Source organism: Hyla sarda, chromosome 5, assembly GCF_029499605.1.
Source record: "Hyla sarda isolate aHylSar1 chromosome 5, aHylSar1.hap1, whole genome shotgun sequence".
Lineage (NCBI taxonomy): Eukaryota > Metazoa > Chordata > Amphibia > Anura > Hylidae > Hyla > Hyla sarda.
In genome coordinates this window covers 290,074,801-290,102,114 of record NC_079193.1, presented here as the reverse complement: position 1 = coordinate 290,102,114, position 27,314 = coordinate 290,074,801, and the positions used below count along the sequence as shown (strand labels likewise).

Genomic DNA, 27,314 nt, shown 5'->3' with positions numbered 1-27,314 from the left:
ATATATATATATATATATATATATATATATATATATATATATCAAAATATATAATGCTTTATACATTTGTGATATCACAAAAATTAGATGTTAAAAAATAGAAGATTAAAATCTCTAAATCGTAGTTTTCTCTGTCTGTTGGGAAGTCATAGAATAATATCATAAATATATACTGCACCATGTGGCTGGTATTTTTGTTTCAGTAACTTACACTGCAGGTCAACGGCATGACTAGAAGCCCCTGGGCCCCAATTCAAAATCAGTGGCAAGGCCTCCAATTACTATGGGATATTTTTATACTGGTTTATTTCTATGAGGTTAGGTGATTGACACAATGGCTGCTGGATATTTAATAGTGTTTTTTGCCCTTGACCAGTCCTCATAAGGCTCTGGATTATAGCAAGGAAAATTTCCTTGTGGAATTCCCCTTTGGATCCTTACACTTTCTGCAGCATTTACCAAAGATGAGACATTATGAGGAATCAGCACTTATTTTGCGTGTAGTTTGCAATAAAAATAAATGCCCAAAAATCAATGTCCCATTGACGTGGGCTTTTACTGCCCAATACTGGCGGGTTTATTCTTCCACCAGAATTGGACTCCTCGTCATATACGTTCACAAGGAAATTGCTCTGTGTAAACAAAGTCACTAAAATCCCATTGAAATTGATGGGAGTGCAAGAGTTAAAAGCTGATATACACTGGACATATACTGGGATGAACTGTGATGTATGGAATTAGTCAGAGCCTTCCCTGTAGCTTCAGTCTTTAGAGACTAACAAATATCAGCAGACATGACTGTGCATTGTGCAGAACAAACTAAAGGGTTAAACTGTATGGGTTAGGGGATTTACATGTGCCATGCTACTGTAATAAGTATGCAAATAGCAAGACAGATCTGGGCAAGGTAAAAAGCCAAGCAGACGATACACAGACACACTAGCGATGGACAAGTTGGAAGGGAAAGAACAGGAACAGTTAATATTGACCTAAACACTGAAGGACTAGGATTATGAAGAGTTCAAAAAAGAAAACGCACAACGGGCTGTGTTTGTTCCACTAAGATGCCATAATGGGCCTGTGTGGAATAGGAAGTTTTTAGCTAAAGAAGTGTAGATATTGGGGGGGATTTATAAATTTTACCTATTGACAGTTTCTTTTTGCCCTTTTTTTTCACTTTGGTTTTTGCGGACGTGCACCAAATTTATCATTTTGCGCACGTTGTTAGTAATTTTGGCGCAAATGCCGAAATCAGCTGTTCACGGGACCTTTTACACAGAACTTACTGCCACAGAGGACAGCGTATTTTACCCTGTAGAGCAGCCATTTCGGAGTCCCTCCTGCAGTATATCAGCAAACGACATGAGTTATTTACTTTTGTAGGGTTTATAGCCACCATGTGAAATGGATTTTATTTTTAACTTGAGTGTTTTTTCTTTTTTGTTACTTTAGTGCTTACCTTTCCTGAACCTGTGTGGCTATGTCCAATGCTTGCTCAACGGACATGTTTTAATGTATTTTGACACCTTTACATTTTCTGAAATTGCTACATGTGTTTTCCATGTACAAAATTTCTTGCCAGGGAATTGCGCCAAAAAAAAACCCCTAAAGGCACAAATTTGCACCAAAGATCGATTGATGCAAATTATGAATTGCTGACCAAAGCAAAAATCACAGACAGGACCGTGTGATTTTGAGCAAGTTTAAAAAAGAGTGGAGAGAATGCACCAAACTTTGGCGCAAAAAGACACAGCGCCAAAGAATTGCTCCAAAGTTACGGAAAAAAAACACATAAATACGTTGATAAATATCCCCAATTCAGTGCAGAATTCAGTGGGAGACAGTCTAGGAGGAAAATTAAGCCTTTTTAAAATACACAAATCTCTGCAATTTTAATTCTTTACTCAGCCTTGAAAATATTAAAATTATTTTTTACTTTGAAAGCAAAAGGTTCCTAAGTATTGAAATTGAAGCCCTGTCTTTATTTTTAGGCATAAGCCAGATGTAATGCCCGTTTATTTGTTTTAGTATTTTTCTGTTTAGGTTTATATTCACCCTAATATGTTCAGAGCAGTTTCCTATGCTCCCTGGATAGGGAATAGTTAATGCTCTGAATGTATAAGAACTCGGGTGTGTCTATTTTAACCAGAGTTCTCCTGCATTCTGGCTGCTGGTTATTGTGCTATACACTTCTAAGTCTGCTTGAGCATTTACCTTGTATTTATTTTGTGTTATTTTATCTTAGTTTTTAGCCATGATAAAATAGCATGCTCCTTGTATTTTAGTCTGTGTTTCATTAGTCAGTTTTTAGGATTGTATTTCCGTTCTGCTATGTTGCTGTTCACACTGTTTCTTGTATCCGTTTTCTGAGTTTTTGTTACAAGACACTGGGGAATTGAGACTTAGTACAAGATGTCTCCATGCTCCATGGTGGACTCTGGGAGATTGAATTCTAGTATCAAGACATTCCCATGTTTTCTTGGTTGAGTTTTTATTCCTGTTTAATCTTGGAGTCTATGCTGATTCACCCGTTTTCCAGTCTTGTGTTCTGGACCTAGTCTGTTTATTAGTTATCTGTGTTCAGTGTGAACAGTGTTCTATATTTATTTCCTGTTTGGTTGCTCTGATCTTTGTTCATTGTACTTGTATCTGTTTGAGAACAGTGTCTTATGTTCCTGATCAGTTTGCCTGTTTATATTCAGTCCTGTTAGTATTTGTATCCTGTCTGATATGTCCAGTTGTTTAGTAGTTTTCCATTTCTGTTTCTGGCCTGTGACCGACTATCTATATTATTTGTTTTTACGCCACTGCACTTTAGCGCAGGTACAGATCGGCTCCAAGTTGTCAATTCATCGCTTAGGATGGATGGGCAAGTAGGCAGAGAGAGTGTTTATAGGGTCAGTTTAGAGCTCAGTTTGTACTCTAGCTAGCCTTCTACTGAATCTGTTATATCTGGCATTTTGACCCTTTGGCTCTGCTTTCTGACTATTCTCTTTGGTATTAATGATTTTGTACTCTGACAACTCCTGGCTTGACGCGGATAGTAGACTTTAACTTGTTGTGTGAGTGTGTAAGCTTTGCTTTGTTAGTCTGTCTGTTTTCTACTGTTCCTTGACCTGAGTCTGTATTATTGTAGTTCATTGTTTTGACTTTTTGACTGTCCCTCCCTTATTTAGGAAGGAACTGCCTCCATGGTTGTGGACTTGTTATTTAGGACAGGTATGCAAGGAGACAGAGATAGGGGGAGTGGGTGAGAATAGTGTGCACTCCTTCCCTGCCAAGTCCAGACACCAGATTTGTGCTTTTAAAACAAAAAAAATCTGATAATGTAAAACAAATGGGCATATAAATTGATTCTGCATAGAACTATGCCTTAACTAGTGCCCATGGTTTGGGCTGTACCTAGAGTCTGTGTTTGTTAGTAGAACTAATAAAAGGTGTAACAAATATAGTGTATGTTGTAGACATCAAACTACTTCTTTTGTGTACCTTGCATGAAGACAATGTAATATGTTTACTGGCAATACAACGGAAAATCACAGATATTCTGATATTATTCCACATATTGTCTGAGTATTGTGATGTCATGATGGGTTGCCTCAACAACTTGAATCCTCTGCAATGACAAAGTCAGCTGTGATACCCCTATAAGTAACATACATTATTCTAGCAGTTCTGACAGTTTCTTAGGCTCCTTTCACACTATGAGCATTCATCTGTTATCAAACATCCGTTTTCTATGTAAAAACGGATGTATAATAACGGATAAAATAACGGGTGTTAACGGATGAATAAATATTCATCCGTTAAGACCCGTTATAACATCCCTCCTGTATGGCCATTTTAACACCTCTGCCTACAGACTCCCACAGCCGGGACTACTACTACTCCCATCATGGAACAGACTTCTATCCATGATGGGAGTAGTAGTTCCCCAGCTGCATGAGTCTACCGGTGGCTGAGGAGGCTACATTAGTGTTTGTAATACTACCCCCATATGGAACAGACTCTGTTCCATGATGGGAGTTGTAGTACAAAGGCTGAGGGATTGATTGCACCGGGTCTCACTTCTGAGACCGGATGCGATTAGAAGTTATTAAACAGGGGAGCGGGCGGCATGCTGCGCTTCCCTTGTGATGTGTGATGTATTTACTTCCATTTACCGAGTTCTTATACTGAGGAGCCATTCAGGGCTCCCGGCGGGGTTTTCAAATAGAAGCACTGCGGTGGGGAAAGATATATAAAATCGTTGGGGGTATATATCTGTCCCCCACAGCGCCTCTATATATGTTTCCCCCCCCCCCCCCCGCAGCGCATTTTTATATGTTCCCCCTGCAGCGCATTAATATATGTTCCCCTCCGCAGCGCAGTTATATATGTTCCCCCCCGCAGTGCATTTATATATGTTCCCCTCTGCAGTGCATTAATATATGTTCCCCCAGCAGTGCATTTATATTTGTTACCCCCGCAGCGCATTTATATATGTTCCCCCCGCAGCGCTATCATAAGCCCCTGGCAGCGCAGTGAATGAAAAGTATTCTACAGCAGCGCATCTGGCTGGCCTGCGGGGGGAACTTATATAAAATGCGCTGCGGAGGGGAACATATTTAAATGCGCTGCGAGGGGAACATATATAAATGCGCTGTGGGGGCAAGATATATAGAAGCTATTTGAAACCCCCCGCCAGGAGCCCTGAATGGCTCCTCAGTACCGACCATTCAGGGCTTCCAGCAGGGAATTAAAAAATTTAAGTAAATACATCGTACATCGCAGGGGAGTGGAGCATGCCGCCCGCTTTCCTGTTTAATAACTTCTAATCACATTGGGTCTCAGAAGTGATACCCAGTGCAATCAATCACTCAGCCCCTGTACTACAACCCCCATCATGGAACAGAGTCAATTCCATGATAGGGGTTGTAGTACAAACACTAATGCAGCCTCCCCAGCCACCAGCAGACTCCCGCAGCCAGGGAACTACTACTCCCATCATGGAAACAAGTCTTTTCCATGATGGGAGTAGTAGAGGTCCCTCAGCACTGCAGGAGTCTGCTGATTTCATCTCTTCTGAGCATGCTCAGAAGTAATAACGGATATTATAAACTGGGTGCAAATAGAAGACATAAAGGCTCATCCGTATGCCACAGACTTCAATATTAAAAATAACGGCTGTTAATTTTCCCGTTTCTTGTGATTGAAGAAAAATTAGGGCATGTACCGTTTTTTCTTCTGTCACAATTAACGTCCATTATTCATCACGGGCTATAACGGGTCATAATGGATAATGAAAAAATCCAATAGACTTGGATGGGATTTTGTAACGGACATTTAACATCTCTTTTTAATGCTTTTCTAACAGACGTTTATAACGGATCTTTTAACGGGTGAATTTTATAGTGTGAAAGCAGCCTTCCAAACATTGTCCTGCTAACAAGGACATACTCAGCTATGTAGAATTGCCAAGGTGCTTGTTCATCTGATCTGTCCATATTAGTTAAGTGGGTGATGTCAATAAGTCAATGAAAATAAATAAATGGTTAGAAAGGTTGTTTGATTTATGCTACTCACGGCTTTTCATTTCTGGTTTTGGTCGGGATTTGGGAAATACACGATGGGAGATCCCAGGTAATTTAGCAGGTAGAAATTCCCTCTCAGGCTCATAATTTCCTTGCTTAAAAGGTTCTCTGCCAGCTGCCACTATCTTTCCGGAACTCAGCAGGAGAGCATGAGAGTTAAGAATCTAAAGAGTAAAATCCAAGAAGTCTTGTTAATAAAGTAGGCAGCACTAAAAAAAATTGATAAAATGAGATAACTAAATTATAAAATGCAATAACTAATAAAGGGTTACTCTTTTTCCATATAATTTAAATAGGTTAAATCCACAGCCAATTCAAAATGAATACATTTACTAAATGGCATGCATTTTCTAAAAGGGCTCATTCCCTGGATATCTCCTATTTTGATTCCATAGGTTTATTGCTCATTGCCCAGTATTACTGTCACCACTGCAATCTAATAGTGATGGCTGCATTTGCACAGTTTGTTCTTGGTTATTTCTCCTGAGAAAGGCCAAGATCTCAGAAGCGTGCATTCTTAAGCATGCACACTACTCCCAGCCCCACCAGCTCTGTGCAGACCCATAGCCTTCTATCACAGAGATCAATAGCGCAGTAGCTCTTGAGCTGTCAGAAATAGTAGAAGTCAATGTAGGTGTCCACTTCTTCCCCATCCCCTGACCACCCCGTACTGTTATCTGTATAAGAACTCATTTAAATCTGCATTCGTATCAGAGCTCCATTTGAGGGCCTCTGTCACAGACTCTTTTAGGGCCAGAAAACAGCGCCAGATGGTCTGTTGCCCAATGGACACCGAAGGTGTCTGTCTGGTGCCCATTTGTTTAGCAGGATCTGACTGGACAAAAAATTACTGCTCACAGCATTTTCCTCTCCATTCAGGTCCCAATAAGTTAACAGACTCTGCGACAGAGTCAACCATATGAAGCTTTAAAATAGATATAAACATAGCCCAATAAAATTACAGATAAGAGTGCCAATGGCAGGACAAGCACACAGTTTATTTTACTAGGTATTTTATTGCATTGTCCTCGTTGTCCTTAGACCTTAGAGGAACTGTCCGAGACATACTGTTCTTAGTGTATGAAAACAAGGGGTTATGTTGGAATATGTAATGTGGTGGCCCAGTACGGGAGGTGTTATCCCATACTCCTGCTGCCCTGTCAGGCAGCCTCCTTCAGTGTCCCCAGGGCCGCCTGCATTAGTTTCCCCATTGTAAATATGTTGTACTGTATTAAATGGGTTATCACTTCAAGAGTTATACTATGTGATATACCATGTGATTGTTACCCAGGAGGTACCAATGACCAGGTGATCCCAGGGGGGACCTATGGTCTCCCTGCTAGTCTCCCCCATATAAGCCATGGGTGGAGCTAGCCCTCTCTCTTTGTACCAAGTCTTTGCTGAGGTCAGTCGTGCCTAGTGTGTGTGCCCAGAGTATTGGAGGCCTCAAGTCAAGTCCTGCAGCCACAGTCAAGTGCAAGAAAGCTAAACCTGCAGCTTTGTCCGTCATCAGACAAGTCAAGTCTGTCACTGGTTACCTCCTTGGGCCCTGGCTGAGCTGTATAGACTTTACCAACTGTCTACCCTCAGTAAAGCTACTGTTGTCCGTAACTTGGTGTCAGAGTCTTTATTGCCCCCTGTTTCTAGCCCAGGATCCAGTGGTATACCTTCGGGTGGTTGTAGGCTAAACCACGCCCTGGCATCACGAATACAAGGGGTTAATGCCATCTGCCCCAGGGTAACAACATCTGCCCTGCACCTCACACCCAGCTGCCACATGTAAGAATGTATTTTGTATTTGAATGTATATCTTATACTGGCAGAGTTAGCAGAGATAAGTTTTTCAACTCAGATACCACAGTGCATAGCATCTGTGTTTTTAGCTCTGCTACATTAGACTAATAGATATCATAGGACATACCTTGAATGAAAGTTCCCATAACTTTACTGGTCTTTCCACCGCTCTGTTCACACTGAGGAATTTCCGTGGACAAAACTTAGACATGGAATTGTATTCCACCAGAAGATTGAACATGTTAATTAATCTTGCAATATCTGCGGGTAAAAGCCCGGTGAAGTCAATGGGACTATATTTTTCCCGTCAAAATGAGTTTGGAGCGGAAATGGCATGTGAATCAAACCCCAAAGCTGCTGAACTTTTTCACAGCATTTTCTGATCCTGCTCCTAATTTACTCTTCAAATTCCATGCCAAATTTCATGCCATTTCTGTACAAAATTCTATGTCAAGCAGATGGCAGATTTGCTGAATTTCCTGTTTGAAATTATTCCTTGTCAATTGCTCTCCAGTTCCTCAGTGTGAACATCCCCTAACTGCTCAAGCACAGAGCTAGATGTGAGAGCACCCGGCCTGGTGAATGTACACTGTAGTAGTGAGTGGTAATGCATACCAGGAAGCGTTGGTTGTGTGCGAGAGCCACACGACGCCTCTGCGCTAAAAATGGCTGGTGCTACATCTGAAAAAAAAAATCTAAGGCTATGTTCATGTCAGAAAATGGCTATATATTATTAGAATATATCAGGATACCCATGGCAACATATCCGCAGAATGCCCATTGACCTGAATAAACTGAATGTAGTATACTAGTGAATATGTTTAGTTTAATAGTTAATCTATACATTATTTTATATTCCAGCAAACCTTTTATCTGAAATACTGACATATACTGAAGTTTTTCAGCATAATTGTTATGTAAATGGAGCCTATGGATGGAAATTGCACAGTTGTTGATGCAGTTTTCTATTTTGTTTCAGATTCTTTTTACTAAAGTCAGGAGTTGATCAAAAGGGAAGAAAAATATAAAATAGAATCTTGACTTTTCTGTGTCCTATTATTGGCTTAAAACACTTATTCACAACTGTAATAGAAAGTGTGTAAGCCAATCTAACTGCACCAGTCCCACTACCTTGTGGGAATAGAATTTAATAAAATATAAGTTAGTGTAGGAAAAATTCAGTAAAGCAAGTGTATGTACAATTATATTATTCTGCACCAAGGTCTGGGATACCAGTAGCTATAGGTACCAACTATCTGCAATATCTACGAACATAATTCTAGTGATACTATACAAACAGATTTTCACATCTTGACAAACACTATATGGATCCACTTTATGAGCCAGGGGTATTACATTCATTTTCATGGCTGCACATAATACTATCTTTCCCCTGTAGTGTTTGCTGAAGGTTGGCCACAACTTTTTCAGATACAATCATCTATCTGTTAGGGAACTTAGGGACCTATCAGTGCTAAGAGCAGGTAAAACATAGAGATGTAGCATAGAGCAGATAGAACATAAAGAAGGTGGCTCAGAGCAGGTAAGACATAAATATGAGTTAAATAGCATATTGGACATAAAGGAGGGGGCTCAGAGAAGTAGGACATAAAGATAAGCCATAGAGCAGATAGAACATAGAGAAAGGGGCTCAGAGAAGTAGAGCATAGAGATGAGGCATAGAGCAGATAACATAGAGAAGAGGACTCAGAGCAGATAGGACATAGAGAAAAGGGCTCAGAGCAGATAGGACATAGAGATTGTGGCTCAGAGCAGATAGGACATAGAGATTGTGGCTCAGAGCAGGTAGGACATAGAGGAGGGGGCTCAGAACAGATAGGACATAGAGGAGGGGGCACAGAACAGATAGGACATAGAGGAGGGGGCCCAAAGCAGATAGGGCATAGAGGAGGGGGCTCAGAGCAGATAGGACATAGAGGAGGGGGCTCAGAGCAGATAGGACATAGAGGAGGGGGCTCAGAGCAGATAGGACATAGAGAAGGGGCTCAGAGCAGATAGGACTTAGAGATGGGAGCTCAGTGCAGATAGGACATAAAGAAAGGGGCTCAGAGCAGATAGGACATAAAGAAAGGGGCTCAGAGCAGATAGGACATAGAGGAGGGGGCTCAGAGCAGATAGGACATAGAGAAGGGGGCTCAGAGCAGATAGGACTTAGAGATGGGAGCTCAGAGCAGATAGGACATAAAGAAAGGGGCTCAGTGCAGATAGGTCAAAAAGAAGGGAGCTCAGAGCAGGTAGGACATAAAGAAAGGGGTTCAGAACAGATAGGTCATAAAGAATGGGGCTCAGAGCAGGTAGGACACAGAGATAAGGCATAGAGCAGATAGGACTTAGAGATTGTGGCTCAGAGCAGAAGGGGGCTTAGAACAGATATGACAGATTGAAGGGGGCTCAGAGCAGAGACATTGACAGGGCTCTCTTTGATGGACAACCTCTTTGAAGTTATGCTCAGCAGGATACTTATGCTCTTACCCTCCTTCCATCCGTGCTGTAGAGTTTGTAAACAGGAAATTGCATAACTTCAGAAATCTGATCCAGAAGTACATCAAAGTTTTGCATCGATTTCTTGTTCAGCACTAAATTTAGTTTATGCTGTTTATCCCCATTCTTAAATATCACAAAATTCTGTGAGCCTCCGAGCACAACAGTGTTTTCCCTTTGAAATGGTGCAACTTCATTATGCCTTGCAAGCTGCACAGCTCGGCGTCGAGCGCTGAGAGGCCTACTACTCTGCCACAGCAATGGCTTCTTACTGGCTCGTTCGAGGTTAATAGGCTTTATTTTTCTCTGATGGGAGCAAATGTAGGATTTACCATCCTCTAGTTCTTCTAGAGCGGTTATGCGGTGTATGCCACGTGGAGTTGTTATATTTCTAACTCCAAAAGGAAGAGGAACTTTCTTAGAGAGGCTGTCCAGCAAAGCATCAAAGGTCTTAAAGGATCGGTTGGAAACAACCATTTTTATTCCACTAAACCTTGGGTCTCCGCTTTTGTAGAAACATAATCTCTTGGTGAAACCAGGATCTGTCATTCGCGAATGGCGTGTGGAAGCTGCCTGTACACTGTCCGTGGAGTTGGCTTGAGCAACCGAGATGTTGGTTGATGTAGTTTCACTCATTCTTTGTAGCAATCTACAATAAAAACGGACAGAATAACATAGCATTAGTATACAGTGAAGCAAAGCTGATATGTTCTTTTTGTGTATTTTTTCTTCTTTTTTTTAACAGAACAAGTGTTTTAATATCAGGGAAATTACTTAGCTCCCAGGACTGATTTATTAATAATAGTTATCTAGATGACATGGCTTTACCAAACATGAAACACTGCACAAATCTGCACCAAAGTTAGCTGTGTGAACAGAGGTCAATAACGAACAGACAAATCTCTAAGTCAATACATTGGAAATTCATATATAGCTGCCCCAAACCATAGGAGGAGTGAGACAAATTGTGAAACATTTCAGGTTACTAGTAGATTCACATCAGCTGGTGCCTGAAAGATATAGAGATTTGTAAATAACTTCAGCTGCTGTATACCCTTTAGGATGTACAAAGCAAGAACTGTCCAAAGAAATAGCAACCCCCACAGAAAACCTCTCCTACGCTGAATGGACAGAGGCGGCAGCAGGGAGCACTGTGTCAGATTGAGAAGAAATGCAGGACTTCCTTCAGGCCATTCAGAAGTTAATAAGTAATGGAAGGCTTCAGTGGTAGAAAGGGGTACAGCAAATCCACTTTTATGAAAAGGAAACTTAGGCTGACCACCTTACATATATTTGTATCACACACTGAACATGTATATATAACGTGAATGCTGACATTCTCCTTTCTGTCAGAGATGAATGGGAGCAGACAGCTTATCTTCCTTGGACTAAGCACAGAAGGGAAGGTGCAGCACCTATAAAACTTCCCCAGGGAATTGGTATCAGTAATTCCTTGCTCCCAGCAGGATAACGTTAGCAGAAGCGGTTAGCGGAAGCCCCGTCCCCTGTGGACAGCTATTGAACCTGTATGTAGCCATTTTACAGCATTATTATTTTCTACTTTGCTTTAGAGGTTGTATGGAGCCATATTACACCCAAAGGTATAACGCTCAATAATATTTAAAGGGTTATTCCAGGGATATAAAATGTTTTAAAATGGACTTGGTGTGCTAAAACCCATTCCTCACTCATAATGAACAGTAAAATCCGGGGTCAGGTGAGGTAGTATGGAGCTGGCTTGAGAACAGTGCCTGCTCCGTACCCAACAGGTGCTGAATGCTATCTGCAGCTGATACTTATCGATAATGACTGACATTGAAGATCACACATTCTATTTCGCATTAGAAAATGCTCCCAAGCATATATCCCAGACTAAAGCCAGGCTATCCCCATACAGTGGCATCTGCAGATATATCTCATTGGCAAGTTTTCACTTTGGTTGAAGTAAAGGTTAAATAATGTCAGTATAACCAAATGGTTATAAATAATTGAAATTCTCAGTAGATTCTGCTTGCATGCGATCATATTCAGGTTTTAATGGGCCTTGATAAATCATTGGCACTCACACTCTTCTTCGCTCTTTGCCATCATGATACACTGCAGAGGCACGCCGCCAGTATACATGTCATGCATATTAACATCACACGTAATTCTCCGCATCACTATGCATTGAGCGCCAGAGCTTATGTAATTGAAATCCATCCCAGCAATTACCAGTGTAGTTGATAATTACAATATATGCATGTGTAAGTAGATAGAACATAAGAGTGACAAGGCCTGTCTACAGGGAACCATCCTTGTTAAACATTTATATCAGTCTACAGCCAAATATCAATATACTTGATGCTCCTACTGAAGGATTTTCTACTCTTGCCATGTTTACTATTTATTTTATCACATATTATATATCACCTGTTCTTGACTATATTGTATTCGCTTTATTACAAAGTGATTTAGGCTCTATTTGGAAAGAATGAAAAAATGTTTGCAGCAGATGTTTCTGCCGTGGAAATCCCAATTCCAGCCTCCACAAAAAGGATGGACATGTCTATTCTTTTTGCGGATTTGGTAAGGAAATGCATTACCATCTATGAGACGCTGCATATACAATATAATGCCCCCTTGAAGGTTTACTCCGCACCCCTGGCGTCTGGAACATTGAGTTCCTTAATGCTGTGTGCGGGCTTCCGTGTTCACGCCGCCCCCTCGTGACATCACAACCTGCCCCCTCAATGAAAAGTCTATAGGAAGGGGGCGCAACAGCCATCATGCCCCCTCCCATATACTTGCATTGAGGGGGCGTGACATGACGTCACATGACGGGGCGGGATCTCACAAGGGGGCGGGTGTGAGCACGGAAGCCCGCACACAGCGTTCAGGAACTCAATGTTCCGGACGCTGGGGAGGGGAGTAACCCTTTAATCTAATATTCATATCCCCAAAGCCTCGCATTGACATCCCATTTTCAAATAATGTTCCTGTTACGCCGAGCGCTCCGGGTCCCCGCTCCTCCCCGGAGCGCTCGCAACATCCTCGCAATCGCAGCGCCCCGGTCAGACCTGCCGACCGGGTGCGCTGCGATACCTCTTCCAGCCGGGATGCGATTCGCGATGCGGGTGGCGCCCGCTCGCGATGCGCACCCCGGCTCCCGTACCTGACTCGCTCTCCGTCGCTCCTGTCCCGGCGCGCGCGGCCCCGCTCCTTAGGGCGCGCGCGCGCCGGGTCTCTACGATTTAAAGGGCCACTGCGCCACTGATTGGCGCAGTTGGCTGAATTAGTTTATTCACCTGTGCACTTCCCTATATAACCTCACTTCCCCTTCCCTTCCTTGCCGGATCTTGTTGCCATCGTGCCAGTGAAAGCGTTTCCCAGTGTGTTCCTAGCCTGTTTTCCAGACCTCCTGCCGTTGCCCCTGACTACGATCCTTGCTGCCTGCCCCGACCTTCTACTACATCCGACCTTGCTCTTGTCTACTCCCTTGTACCGCGCCTATCTTCAGCAGTCAGAGAGGTTGAGTCGTTGCTAGTGGATACGACCTGGTTGCTACCGCCGCTGCAAGACCATCTCGCTTTGCGGCGGGCTCTGGTGAAAACCAGTAGCAGCTTAGAACCGGTCCACTAGCACGGTCCACGCCAATCCCTCTCTGGCACAGAGGATCCACCTCCTGCCAGCCGAATCGTGACAGTAGATCCGGCCATGGATCCCGCTGAAGTCCCACTGCCAGTTGTCGCCGACCTCACCACGGTGGTCGCCCAGCAGTCGCAACAGATAGCGCAACAAGGCCACCAGCTGTCTCAACTGACCGTGATGCTACAGCAGCTACTACCACAGCTTCAGCAATCATCTCCTCCGCCAGCTCCTGCACCTCCTCCGCAGCGAGTGGCCGCTTCCGGCCTACGACTTTCCTTGCCGGATAAATTTGATGGGGACTCTAAGTTTTGCCGTGGCTCTCTTTCACAATGTTCCCTGCACTTGGAGATGATGTCGGACCAGTTTCCTACTGAAAGGTCTAAGGTGGCTTTCGTAGTCAGCCTTCTGTCCGGGAAAGCTCTGTCATGGGCCACACCGCTCTGGGACCGCAATGACCCCGTCACTGCCTCTGTACACTCCTTCTTCACGGAGATTCGAAGTGTCTTTGAGGAACCTGCCCGAGCCTCTTCTGCTGAGACTGCTCTGCTGAACCTGGTCCAGGGTAATTCTTCCGTTGGCGAGTACGCCATCCAATTCCGTACTCTTGCTTCCGAATTATCCTGGAATAATGAGGCCCTCTGCGCGACCTTTAAAAAAGGCCTATCCAGCAACATTAAAGATGTTCTGGCCGCACGAGAAATTCCTGCTAACTTGCATGAACTTATTCATCTAGCCACTCGCATTGACATGCGTTTTTCCGAAAGGCGTCAGGAGCTCCGCGAGGATATGGACTTTGTTCGCACGAGGCGTTTTTTCTCCCCGGCTCCTCTCTCCTCTGGTCCTCTGCAATCTGTTCCTGTGCCTCCCGCCGTGGAGGCTATGCAAGTTGACCGGTCTCGCTTGACACCTCAAGAGAGGACACGACGCCGCAGGGAGAATCTGTGCCTGTACTGTGCCGGTACCGAACACTTCCTGAAGGATTGTCCTATCCGTCCTCCCCGCCTGGAAAGACGTACGCTGACTCCGCACAAAGGTGAAACAGGCCTTGATGTCAACTCTGCTTCTCCACGCCTTACTGTGCCTGCGCGGATATCTTCCTCCACCTTCTCCTTCTCTACTATGGCTTTCTTGGATTCTGGATCTGCAGGAAATTTTATTTTGGCCTCTCTCATCAACAGGTTCAACATCCCGGTGACCAGTCTCGCCAGACCCCTCTACATCAATTGTGTTAACAATGAAAGATTGGACTGTACCGTGCGTTACCGCACGGAACCCCTCCTAATGTGCATCGGACCTCATCACGAAAAAATTGAGTTTTTGGTCCTCTCCAATTGCACTTCCGAAATTCTCCTTGGATTACCGTGGTTTCAACGCCATTCCCCAACCCTTGATTGGTCCACAGGAGAGATCAAGAGCTGGGGTACTTCTTGTTTCAAGGACTGTCTTAAACCGGTTCCCAGTACTCCCTGCCGTGACCCTGTGGTTCCCCCTGTAACCGGTCTCCCTAAGGCTTATATGGACTATGCTGACGTGTTTTGCAAAAAGCAAGCTGAGACTTTACCTCCTCACAGGCCTTATGACTGTCCTATTGACCTCCTCCCGGGCACTACTCCACCCCGGGGCAGAATTTATCCTCTGTCCGCCCCAGAGACTCTTGCTATGTCTGAATACATCCAGGAAAATTTAAAAAAGGGGTTTATCCGCAAATCCTCCTCTCCTGCCGGAGCTGGATTTTTTTTTGTGTCCAAAAAAGATGGCTCTCTACGTCCTTGCATTGATTACCGCGGACTTAATAAAATCACGGTAAAAAAACGCTACCCCCTACCTCTTATCTCAGAACTCTTTGATCGCCTTCAAGGTGCCCACATCTTTACCAAACTGGACTTAAGAGGTGCTTATAATCTCATCCGCATCAGGGAGGGGGACGAATGGAAGACTGCATTTAACACCAGAGATGGACACTTTGAGTATCTGGTCATGCCCTTTGGCCTGTGCAACGCCCCTGCCGTCTTCCAAGACTTTGTTAATGAAATTTTTCGTGATCTCTTATATTCCTGTGTTGTTGTGTATCTGGACGATATTCTGATTTTTTCTGCCAACTTAGAAGAACACCGCCAGCATGTCCGCATGGTTCTTCAGAGACTTCGAGACAATCAACTTTATGCCAAAATGGAGAAATGTCTGTTTGAATGTCAATCTCTTCCTTTCCTAGGATACTTGGTCTCTGGCCAGGGATTACAAATGGACCCGGATAAACTCTCTGCCGTCTTAGATTGGCCACGCCCCTCCGGACTCCGTGCTATCCAACGTTTTTTGGGGTTCGCCAATTATTACAGACAATTTATTCCACACTTTTCCACCATTGTGGCTCCTATCGTGGCTTTAACCAAGAAAAATGCCAATCCCAAGTCCTGGTCTCCCCAAGCGGAAGACGCATTTAAACGGCTCAAGTCTGCCTTTTCTTCTGCTCCCGTGCTCTCCAGACCTGACCCATCCAAACCCTTCCTATTGGAGGTAGATGCTTCCTCAGTGGGAGCTGGAGCGGTGCTTCTACAAAAAAATTCTTCCGGGCATGCTGTTACTTGTGGTTTTTTTTCTAGGACCTTCTCTCCGGCGGAGAGAAACTACTCCATCGGGGATCGAGAACTACTGGCCATTAAATTGGCACTTGAGGAATGGAGGCATCTGCTGGAGGGATCAAAATTTCCAGTTATCATTTACACCGATCACAAGAATCTCTCCTATCTCCAGTCTGCCCAACGGCTGAACCCTCGCCAGGCCAGGTGGTCGTTGTTCTTTGCCCGTTTTAACTTTGAAATTCATTTTCGCTCTGCCGACAAGAACATTAGGGCCGATGCCCTCTCTCGTTCCTCGGATGCCTCGGAAGTAGAGGTCTCTCCGCAACACATCATTCCTCCTGACTGTCTGATCTCCACTTCTCCAGCCTCTATCAGGCAAACTCCTCCAGGGAAGACCTTCGTTTCTCCACGCCAACGTCTCGAGATTCTCAGATGGGGTCACTCCTCCCACCTCGCAGGCCATGGGGGCATCAAAAAGTCCCTGCAACTCATCTCTCGTTTCTATTGGTGGCCGACTCTGGAGACGGATGTTGTTGATTTTGTGCGGGCCTGTACTGTCTGTGCCCGGGATAAGACTCCTCGCCAGAAGCCTGCTGGTCTCCTTCATCCTCTGCCTGTCCCCGAACAGCCTTGGTCACTGATTGGTATGGACTTTATTACAGACTTACCTCCATCCCGTGGCAACACTGTTGTTTGGGTGGTCGTTGATCGATTTTCCAAGATGGCACATTTTATTCCTCTTCCTGGTCTTCCTTCAGCGCCTCAGTTGGCAAAACAATTTTTTGTACACATTTTTCGTCTTCACGGTTTGCCCACGCAGATCGTCTCGGATAGAGGCGTCCAATTCGCCTCTAAATTCTGGAGGGCCCTCTGTAAACAGCTCAAGATTAAATTAAACTTCTCTTCTTCTTATCATCCCCAATCCAATGGGCAAGTAGAAAGAATTAACCAGGTCCTGGGTGACTATTTACGGCATTTTGTTTCCTCCCGCCAGGATGACTGGGCAGATCTTCTACCATGGGCCGAATTCTCATACAACTTCAGAGTCTCTGAATCTTCTGCTAAGTCCCCATTTTTCGTGGTGTACGGCCGTCACCCTCTTCCCCCCCCTCCCTACTCCCTTGCCCTCTGGTTTGCCCGCTGTGGATGAAGTGACTCGTGATCTTTCCACCATATGGAAAGAGACCCAAAATTCTCTTTTACAGGCTTCATCCCGCATGAAAAGGTTTGCCGATAGGAAAAGAAGAACCCCCCCCATTTTTGCTCCCGGAGACAAGGTATGGCTCTCCGCTAAATATGTCCGCTTTCGTGTCCCCAGTTACAAACTGGGGCCACGCTATCTTGGTCCTTTCAAAGTCTTGTGCCAGATTAATCCTGTCTCTTACAAACTCCTTCTTCCTCCTTCTCTTCGTATTCCCAATGCCTTCCATGTCTCTCTCCTTAAACCACTCATCATCAACCGTTTCTCTCCCAAACTTGTTTCTCCCACTCCTGTTTCCGGTTCTTCTGACATCTTCTCCGTAAAGGAGATACTGGCCTCCAAGACGGTCAGAGGAAAAAGATCTTTTTTGGTGGATTGGGAGGGCTGTGGTCCTGAAGAGAGATCCTGGGAGATCAGGTTCTCAGGCTCCAAGAAGAGGGGGAGACCCAAGGGGGGGGGTACTGTTACGCCGAGCGCTCCGGGTCCCCGCTCCTCCCCGGAGCGCTCGCAACATCCTCGCAATCGCAGCGCCCCGGTCAGACCTGCCGACCGGGTGCGCTGCGATACCTCTTCCAGCCGGGATGCGATTCGCGATGCGGGTGGCGCCCGCTCGCGATGCGCACCCCGGCTCCCGTACCTGACTCGCTCTCCGTCGCTCCTGTCCCGGCGCGCGCAGCCCCGCTCCTTAGGTCTCTACGATTTAAAGGGCCACTGCGCCACTGATTGGCGCAGTTGGCTTAATTAGTTTATTCACCTGTGCACTTCCCTATATAACCTCACTTCCCCTTCCCTTCCTTGCCGGATCTTGTTGCCATCGTGCCAGTGAAAGCGTTTCCCAGTGTGTTCCTAGCCTGTGTTCCAGACCTCCTGCCGTTGCCCCTGACTATGATCCTTGCTGCCTGCCCCGACCTTCTGCTACGTCCGACCTTGCTCTTGTCTACTCCCTTGTACCGCGCCTATCTTCAGCAGTCAGAGAGGTTGAGTCGTTGCTAGTGGATACGACCTGGTTGCTACCGCCGCTGCAAGAAATTGTTTGCATTTTTTATGTGGTATATATAGAATATAAACTTTATTCTCTGGATCAGTATGATTACAGTAGAACCAAACTTTCATATCGATTTTTTATTCTTGCAGGAAAAAAATATTTAATAAAAAAAAAAATGTCTGAGTGCATTCTAGAATGTCCGCGGTTGAAATTCCGTAGTGTGAATCGTGCAGCAGAATCATATTGAATTGGGAGGCTCCTGCACCATATTTTCTGGAGCAAAGTTTCGCATGGAAAATACGTAATGTGAATGGGTCCTAATAGTAACATGCTGTAACACTTTTAATGAAAAGCCAGCAGTTCATAAACAAAAGCAGACGTTTGATGTTGAAACAGCAATACTCAACATATTAAATGGGCACTCTCATTAAAAAAAAATTGTGCTATTGCACTCCTTATTGTAAATAAAAAATCTTTCTCATGTACTTTGTTTAAAAAAAATTAACTTTTCTATGTTTTATTCGCGTTTAATAAAGCTGCCACTTGGTGTCTCCCTACTTGTCCAGAGCACATTTTCCCCTATGTCTTGCACAGACTTTGGACGCCTGCTGGCCTGGCAGAAGTCCAAAATCAGGAAATGCTGAGGGGGCTGTGTGCAGCCTTAGCCAATCATAGCTCATCTCACACACTGAACTGCTCTGGGGTGTGTGTAGCAGATGGGGAGGAGGTTCTCCCCTGCATGGCTTCAGATGATGTCACACCTGCTGGGGAACACCCCTTCCAGGTCTATGAATATGACTGAGACTGAGCAGAAAATACAGAGCAATATCAAGGTAGAAAACTAACAAATAATAAAAATAAAGGCAGGGGGTAGGTAATCATGATGGGGGCAGTGGACTGGGAGGATTATAAATTTAACAAGATCATAAGAGGTACTCTTTAATAGTATAGAGTTTTTTCCTAAAATGTTATATATTCTGACCCCTATTCACCCCAGCCTTTGTCATACAGGGACAGTAGGAAGCCTCTGCACACATAAAACTAGCGTTTTCAAACCAGTGTGCCTCCAGCTGTTCAGGCATTCTGGGAGTTGTAGTTTTGCAACAGCTGGGGGCACACTGGTTGGAAAACACTGCATTAGACTGTTCAGATAACTATATCAGGTCAGTGTCTTATATCAGAAGAATTTCCCAGCCCATGTACCACTATGCACGGTATTTCTATATTTTTTTACATATACTCCCTTTCTTTCTCTATGTATAGAAACATATATAAAGTCACTGTATACATTAATCTGTGCGCTATCATAAGCAGACTGCAGTAAGAGAATATCTTTATGTCACATCATCCATATCAGCTGTCACATTTGAAGTAAAGGGCCGTATGTTTATGCTGCCTGGAGATCTAATACAAAAAATATTTCTCCTAAATAAATCCCATAAAGCGATCTGCACTTACCTGCCATTTATCTTGTCAAAAATGCGCAATTTTCTTTTTTAAAAGCTGAACATTCCAAGGCAGTACAGTCCTGTTGTAAACAGCTCCCGTAGATGAAGCCTGTGAGCAGACCTGCCAGCCAGTACGTCACTATCAATTTGTCTAATACCATTTCACTGTTAATCACTAGAGCCAAATTAGGGAAACTAGGCTTATAGCCGCCATTCATAGACCAGGCCGTGTGTGTTCTCTCCAGACATCTCTTTCAATAGATGTCTGATTTTTGAAGAAAGTTTTTTTTTTTACTTTCACAAGCAACATTCGGAGCTAGGTAATATTTACTATACATGGGTATGGTACGTTCGTTGCCCAGAGATGTTTATCATTATTATTATTTATATTATTATTATTTGTATTATAAGTATTAATCATAATAATAATACAGTGGCCCCTCAACATATGATAGTAATTGGTTCCAGACAGACCATCGTTTGCTGAAACCATCGTATGTTGAGAGATTTGTACCATAGATCATACTCACGTGTCCCGCCGCTCCGGCCCATCAGTTTGCCGCTCCTCTGCTGCCGTATCACTACGCACCGCTGCCCTGCGCCTTCGCTTTACGTCACTGTCATCACATCGCCGCTCATGCCACCCCTATTGAATGACGGGGCTGCTTGAGTGGCGACGGCGACAGAAAGCGACGGTGCAGGGTAGCGGCAGCAGAGGAGCGGCGAAATGACAGGCCGGAGAGGTGGAGACATGTAAGTATTCTTCAGTGGGGCACATTAAACGGCTATCCGTCGGCAGCTGAAGCTGTCAGTGCTGCCGGATAGCCGCTTGGCAATGGCCCCAACACACAGACGCATCGTATGTTGATGCTGCCTTTAACATATGATGGCCTCTGAGAGGCCATCATATGCTGAAATGATCGTATGTCGGGGTACTACTGTAATAATATTTGCAAATTTTGGAAGGTTTTGTTTTCACGCTGTACACTTTCCGGTAAAAATGACATGTTTTCGTTATTCTGTGGGTCAATATGATTAAAATGATACCCAGGATATATGCCTTTCTATAATTGTACCGCTTAAAAAAAATCTCAAACCATTTTAACAAAATTAGTATGTTTGAAATTGCCCTATTTTGACCACCTATAACTTTCTATTTTTTCCGTATATGGGGCGATATGAGGGCTAATTTTTTGCGCAATGATCTGTATTTTTTATCAGTATCACATTTGATTAGGTTTTACTTTTTATTCATTTTTTATAAATTTTTTTGGAATAAAATGTGACAAAAAAAGCTGCAATTTTGGACTTTTTAAATTTTTTTTTTACGTTTACACCGTTCACTGTACAGGATAATTAACAATATATTTTAATAGTTCAGACTTTTACGCACGCGGCGATACCAAATATGTGTATTAATTATTTTTTTACGCTTTTTGGGGGGTAAAATGGGAAAAACGGACGTTTTACCTTTTTATTGTGGGAGGGGATTTTTCAAATTTTTTTACTTTTTTATTTGACATTTTTTAACTTTTTTTTTTTAAACTATTTTTATGTCCCCATAGGGGACTATTCATTGCAATCAGTTGATTGCTAATACTGTGCGGTGCTATGCATAGGACACAGCACTGCTCAGTATTATCGGTCATCTTCTGCTCTGGTCTGCTCGATCGCAGACCAGAGCAGAAGACCCCGGGAGATGGCCGGAGCCAGGTGAGGGGACCCTTGGCCACCGTGCTGGATGATTGGATCCCCGCGGCAGCGCTGCGGGCGATCCGATCATCCGTGCAAAGTACTGCACAGCTACAGATGCCGTGATCTGTATTGATCACGGCATCGGAGGGGTTAATGGCGGACATCCGCACGACAGCAGCCGGGACCTGTCGGACATGACGCGAGCACCGCAACGGTGCTCGCGATCATGTCGGCGCGTAAATGTACGTCATGGTGCGCTAAGTACCACGTCACCATGACATAAATTTACGTCCATTGTCGTTAAGGGGTTAAGGTGAAGAGCACCATTTATAATTACCAGCTCCTGCAGATAGGAATGGCTTGTAGTGTAATTTGTGATGTGACGCCGTATCACTGGACGTCCGAGGAGGCAGATGGTTTATCCCGTGGAGGCTGTGTTGGCAGCGCTGGCATGCGCTGAAGCGACTGGCCCGGTTGCCAAAGGCCTAGGAGAAGTCACTTGTCTCGGAGGTAGATGTTACTGGTCCGGAGATGGAAAAGGGAGCAGCCTCGGGGAGAGCCCCTCGGCGCCTGACGTCAGTTAGGTAGGTGGATTTCGGCAAGATGGAAATGCTGGATTTGCAGATGGTAAAAACGCTGAATTTGCAGGATTCGCAGGGCTTAAAGAAATAGCACCTTATTATGGCTGGCTGTTAAAATGCGGAAGCTGCGGTTATTGGATTGCTGTAGTCATGCAGTAATCTTTATCTCCTCTAGACGCGTTTCAGGGTACTTTAATCTCAACCCTTTCCTCAGTAGAGATGTAGGGACAAGTGACTTCTCCTAGGCCTGTGGCAACCGAGCCAGTTGCTTCAGCGCATGCCAGTGCTGTCAACGCAGCCTCTACGGGATAAACCATCTGCCTCCTCGGACGTCCAGTGATACGGCGTCACATCACGAATTACACTACGAGCCACATCTATGTGCAGGAACTGGTAATTATAAATGGTGCTCTTAATCTGAACTGTACACCATACATGGACATTGACTGCAATTCATTTCATATGAGAAGGGATCTATGCTGGTATATTAAATGTCGGATTAGCGGATTATAACAATGCATAGCGGTTTATTAAGATTTTACTGTTTTATATTATTCTGTATATGTTTTAACACCTCCCCACAAGGGCCCTGTGAAAGGAGGTTGTTATTAATGCTACATTTTTGCAATTATTTTATAAATAAATGTTTTCATCATCTAAGTGAAGCAGTGTTCTTTTTAATATTTGGTTATCATCGTGTACCATTATATGGTATTAGTCTAGAGGCTTATGGTATCCTCTTTTTTCCTTTCTATAGTTATTAAATCGGTACTTGTTCGGGTGTAAGTACCTCCCATATAGCCTTGACTAATTTATTTGTGAGCTGCACAACACTAAAACTTCTTTTGTTAGATTTGTAAATTACTTTTATTTAAAAATATTAATCTTTTCATTACTTATTAGTAGCTGTATGCTACAGAGGAAATTCTTTTATTTTTTAATTTCCTTTTTGTCTTGTCCACAGTGCTCTCTGGTGACACCCCTGTCTGTGTCAGGAACTGTCCAGAGCAGCATATGTTTGCTATGGAGATTTTCTCCTGCTCTGGATAGTTCCTGATATGTGCATCAGGTGTCAGCAGAGAGCACTGTGGACAAGACAAAAAAGAAATTCAAAAGAAAATAATTTCCTCTGTAGCATACAGCTGCTAATAACTAGTGGAAGGGTAAAGAGTTTTTAATAGAAGTCATTTACAAGTAACTTTCTGGCACCAGTTGATTTAAAAAAAAATCACTGGAGTACCCCTTTAAGGCTCTTAGTTATATACACGTTTTTGGGAAATTTGTGTAGTACATGTTTCTTTTTGCCAGAGTTCGGCAAAACGGCAGAACCGAGCTTTTGAAAAGTTTGATCCTCTCTAGTTAACAACTAAGTGCAATGTCAGAATGGAAATATGGCAGAATATGTTATTGTCATTAGATATTAACAAATCACTTCTGTCCCACTATGAAGCAGATGTACTCAGTTCCAAGACAATTAATTCTCACAGCAGAAATGATGTATTTAAGCCACCAAATGGATGACTGTTTGGAGAAAATGACCCTCAATATTGTACAATGTAAACGGGTCTGCCTGCTGAAGAGAGTCCTCTGACATATTGGTAACATGTATCTCTTGTCAGATGCTCTTCGTGTATTTTAATCTCTATAATGAGGCATCCACATATGGCTGCCCTTTCTTGTAGCCAGACCTATAATAAGATTTGTAGCTTGTATTTAATCCAGATTACAGAAGATTTAATTGTACTGTGGCATAATGGAGTGCTTCAAGATATCTTATTACCTTGCAGTAATAAACAGTATTGTGCTTCTATTGTTTTATAGTATATGATGAATGGAAATGGTGGTAATAATGGAGATTTTAGCTATCCAGTTATCAGTTGCAGATGTCGTTCTGCTTCAACTTTAAAGGAGAGGAAATCCCTCAATTTGGGATAATTTTATAGACCATTTTGTAGAAGACTTTACTAGAAGTGATGCTATGTTTCCCCCTTGATCGCCAGTAATCAGACCCGGAGCAAACGTGCTCCGGGGACTGATTGTAACGGGGTGCTGCGTGCAAGATCACGGGCCTGCAATCAGGTATAAGATGTCTTAGCGCCGGAGTACCCCTTTAAAGTAACTCTGACAGCATGGTCACTGGTGCTATCCTGAAAATACAGGCATGCAGTGTGGTTCATTCAGATTCTAATCCTTCTTACAAGGGGAAAATCGATGCAGACGTTAAGGATACAGTATATTCATCTTGTTGCAAATATGTTTTTGTCTTCCTAACTGCACTGGGAAGATGCTGCTGCTGTATGTGCAATGCTTTCTCCAACCCACTTTGGCGTTAACCCTGCCCTCTTGGGCTGATGATTCCACCCCCATAAATATTCATCCCTCTATATTTGCTACATAAACAAATAACCAACAAGAAATCACCAATGAGGCTCAATTATAAAGCATAACTTTTACTTGAACACTTATAAAATGATGTATCAGATTCATGAGCACCAATAAGGTGGGGAGGGAAAAGGGTACAGGTGAATCCCTAACCTAACAACCCTACCAAATTAACAACCTCGTAATATCTAAGAGTGGAGAAAGGGTAAGGGGATAACAAAAATAGACACACATGTGCAGTGTAAGTGGCAAAACCTCTCTTGCCTAGGCAAGTACCGTTTTAAAGGCTATGGTCTCCTATGCAATTATTTTTTTACTGTCACAAAGTTTCCTGAATGTAAAATGTTACTTTTTTCGAAATAGTCTACATTAAACACTTCCTACCATTTAACTGCTGCTCAGAGAAAGATAAATCTGTCAACATAAAAAAAATATATTAAGTAGAAAGAAATCGTTGCACTCACCACGTTTTTAGTATTCAAGTGAAGGGTTTAATCAAGCGTGCTGTTCATACAGGTAGAACGGAAGGGAGGAGGGATCAGACATCAGCTCCATAGAGCTGAACAGGAGCGACAAATCGTTTCGCAGGAGATCTGCTTGTTCACGCAGTCTACAGAAGCAACACTGACTCCCTGATGGAGCTATCCTTTAAAAGCTGTACTGCATCTACTCTTTGTAGATGGAGTTAAAGGGGTACTCCACTGCCCCAGCCTTCGGAACATTTTGTTGCGAATGCTTGGAGCGGCGGGGTCATGATGTCACGACCAGACCCCTCATGATGTCACGCCATGCCCCCTCAATGCAAGTCTATGGGAGGGGCATGACTGCCGCCACTCCCCCTCCCATAGTCTTGCATTGAGGGGGCATGGCGTGGTATCACGAGGGGCGTAGCAACGACGTCACAACCCCAGCCGCCCGCACCCAGTGTTCTAAACGAACGTCAAATGCTGCACAGAGATTGCGGGGGTCCCAGTGGCAGTACCTATTATTCCCTATCCTTGGGATAGGGGATAAGATGTCTAGGGGTGGAGTACCCCTTTAAGTTGCCCTCTATCCTTCTTTCAGCTGCCATATAGTAACTTCATACATACATTATTCCCTTTATAATTTACTTCTACTTAAACAGTTCCATTTTACAAACATTTTGTTTTCGAATCTGTATATTCAGCTATGAGAAGAGCAATTCTTCCTTATTTCTGTGTTTTTCAAGAAAAAAATGTTTACCTGATTTATTTACATGAAAAAAATTCCCTTTGTGTATTTAGTATTGTTCAGGAGACATGCTCATGGATCATATACTGTTTGCATGTCTCTTGCATATGGATGAAAAATGTTAAACCCTAAGTACTTGGTTAGAGGAACCAATCATGTAAATGAGTTTTTGTTTCCTAGTCCCTATGTTGCTGAATCATCTCTTCATGGCCTTCGGTGCAGCCTCACAAAATCACAGCACAATACATATTTGATGGTGTTTGTTTACAGTGTGAGGGATCATTTGATACAATGTAGAACAGCAGTAATAGGCTCACATGCCTTGTTCCGTAGTAATGATATAAACAGATAAATGGGACATACAGAATACAACCTGCTCTAGGTATTTCTATGGCAAACAGAAGTACAATAAACTCCAAAGGATCATCAAAATGCCTTTACTGGGCAAGGTCAACCCTCTACAATCCTTCAAGTTGAGTATGACAGGACAATAGAACCTTTGCTCATAGGGAAAAGGGAGGTATTATGTGCACACCTCTCAATCTCGGCTGATAAGACATTCCTAAGACGTGAAATAAATCACTTGAAACAGCAGCAGAAGTGACAAATATCTGTACATATATATTTATGTTAGGTCCCAACAGAAAATAGCAGGATATAAAGAACACTAAGGCATTAACCCCTAGAGGGCGCAGGACATAAATTGCTGCTAGGTATTTAGTGCGCCAGGGTGCACATTTACGCCCTGCTTTGAGTACAATTTATGAAGCAAGTGCAGGAGCTGTGCACAAATGGTAGAATGGGGGTCCCAGCTATAGTATAATTTTTTTTTTTAAATGTAATACAGTAAATGTGAATATGCCCCTCCCCTAACAAAACCCCCTTTCCCATGTTTTTAATAAAATCTTTGGTACCGCTGCATACATACATGAACACATTGAGAGACAGACCCTATAGACAAGAGAAATATTAACACCAAAAACTGAGAGACAACCAAAAGTAGAATTACAAGTAAACATGTCCCATCATTATTTCCTGGAACAGTGTTTTAACTTGTGAGCTACCTAGAGTGTATTCAGTTTTTCTTTTTAAATAATCAATTTTATTTACTTATAAATATTACATTTACAAAAGAGCAATATATATAAATCTCCCCAAACACACACATTTAATTCCCAATCAACACAGAGAGAAAATAAAGTAGTAAATTCTTTAATAGCATGTGAATCTGCATTTTATTTCTTAGTAGCAGGGTATCCGGCATTGCCCGATCTTCCTATTTCAATAATGATGCTCTGGTCCTCATCTCCTGTTCTCACATCCCGACCTCATATCACCTCCTCATATCCCATCCTTATATCTCATTCACATATCCTGTCTTCATATCCCAACCTAATATCCTCTCCTTATATCCTGTCCTTATATGTAGTCCACATATCCTGTCCTCATATCCTGTCCTACCCTTATATCTAGTCCTCATATCTCGTCCTTGTATCCCATCCTCATTTTCCTCTTTATATCCTGTTCTCATAGTTCAACCTCATATCCCGTCCTCATAACCCATACTCATATCCCGACCTCACATTCTGCCCCCGTACTAACCATGGGGTACATGGAGGTGGCGTGTCGGCCGCCGCGTCATGAGGGGATGGAACACCCCCTTTCCAGAATTCTGCTGCGGCCCCGTCCAGGAGATCTCGGGGGCCCCAGCGCTCGGACCCTGCACGATCTA

General features: G+C 43.5%; 1 protein-coding gene across 1 annotated transcript in view; it reads right to left on the bottom strand.

Moving 5' to 3' along the window:
• The window catches only part of RP1 (RP1 axonemal microtubule associated), a 284,608-nt gene that overhangs the window by 243,137 nt on the left and 14,157 nt on the right, over nucleotides 1-27,314 (bottom strand). Inside the window, exons 2-3 of the mRNA XM_056521929.1 lie at nucleotides 9,861-10,518; nucleotides 5,566-5,737 (exon numbers count right to left, since the gene is read on the bottom strand). Of these exons, the coding sequence (XP_056377904.1) occupies nucleotides 5,566-5,737; nucleotides 9,861-10,505 (817 nt within the window). The 5' untranslated portion in view covers nucleotides 10,506-10,518. The remainder of the gene's footprint in view (nucleotides 1-5,565; nucleotides 5,738-9,860; nucleotides 10,519-27,314) is intronic.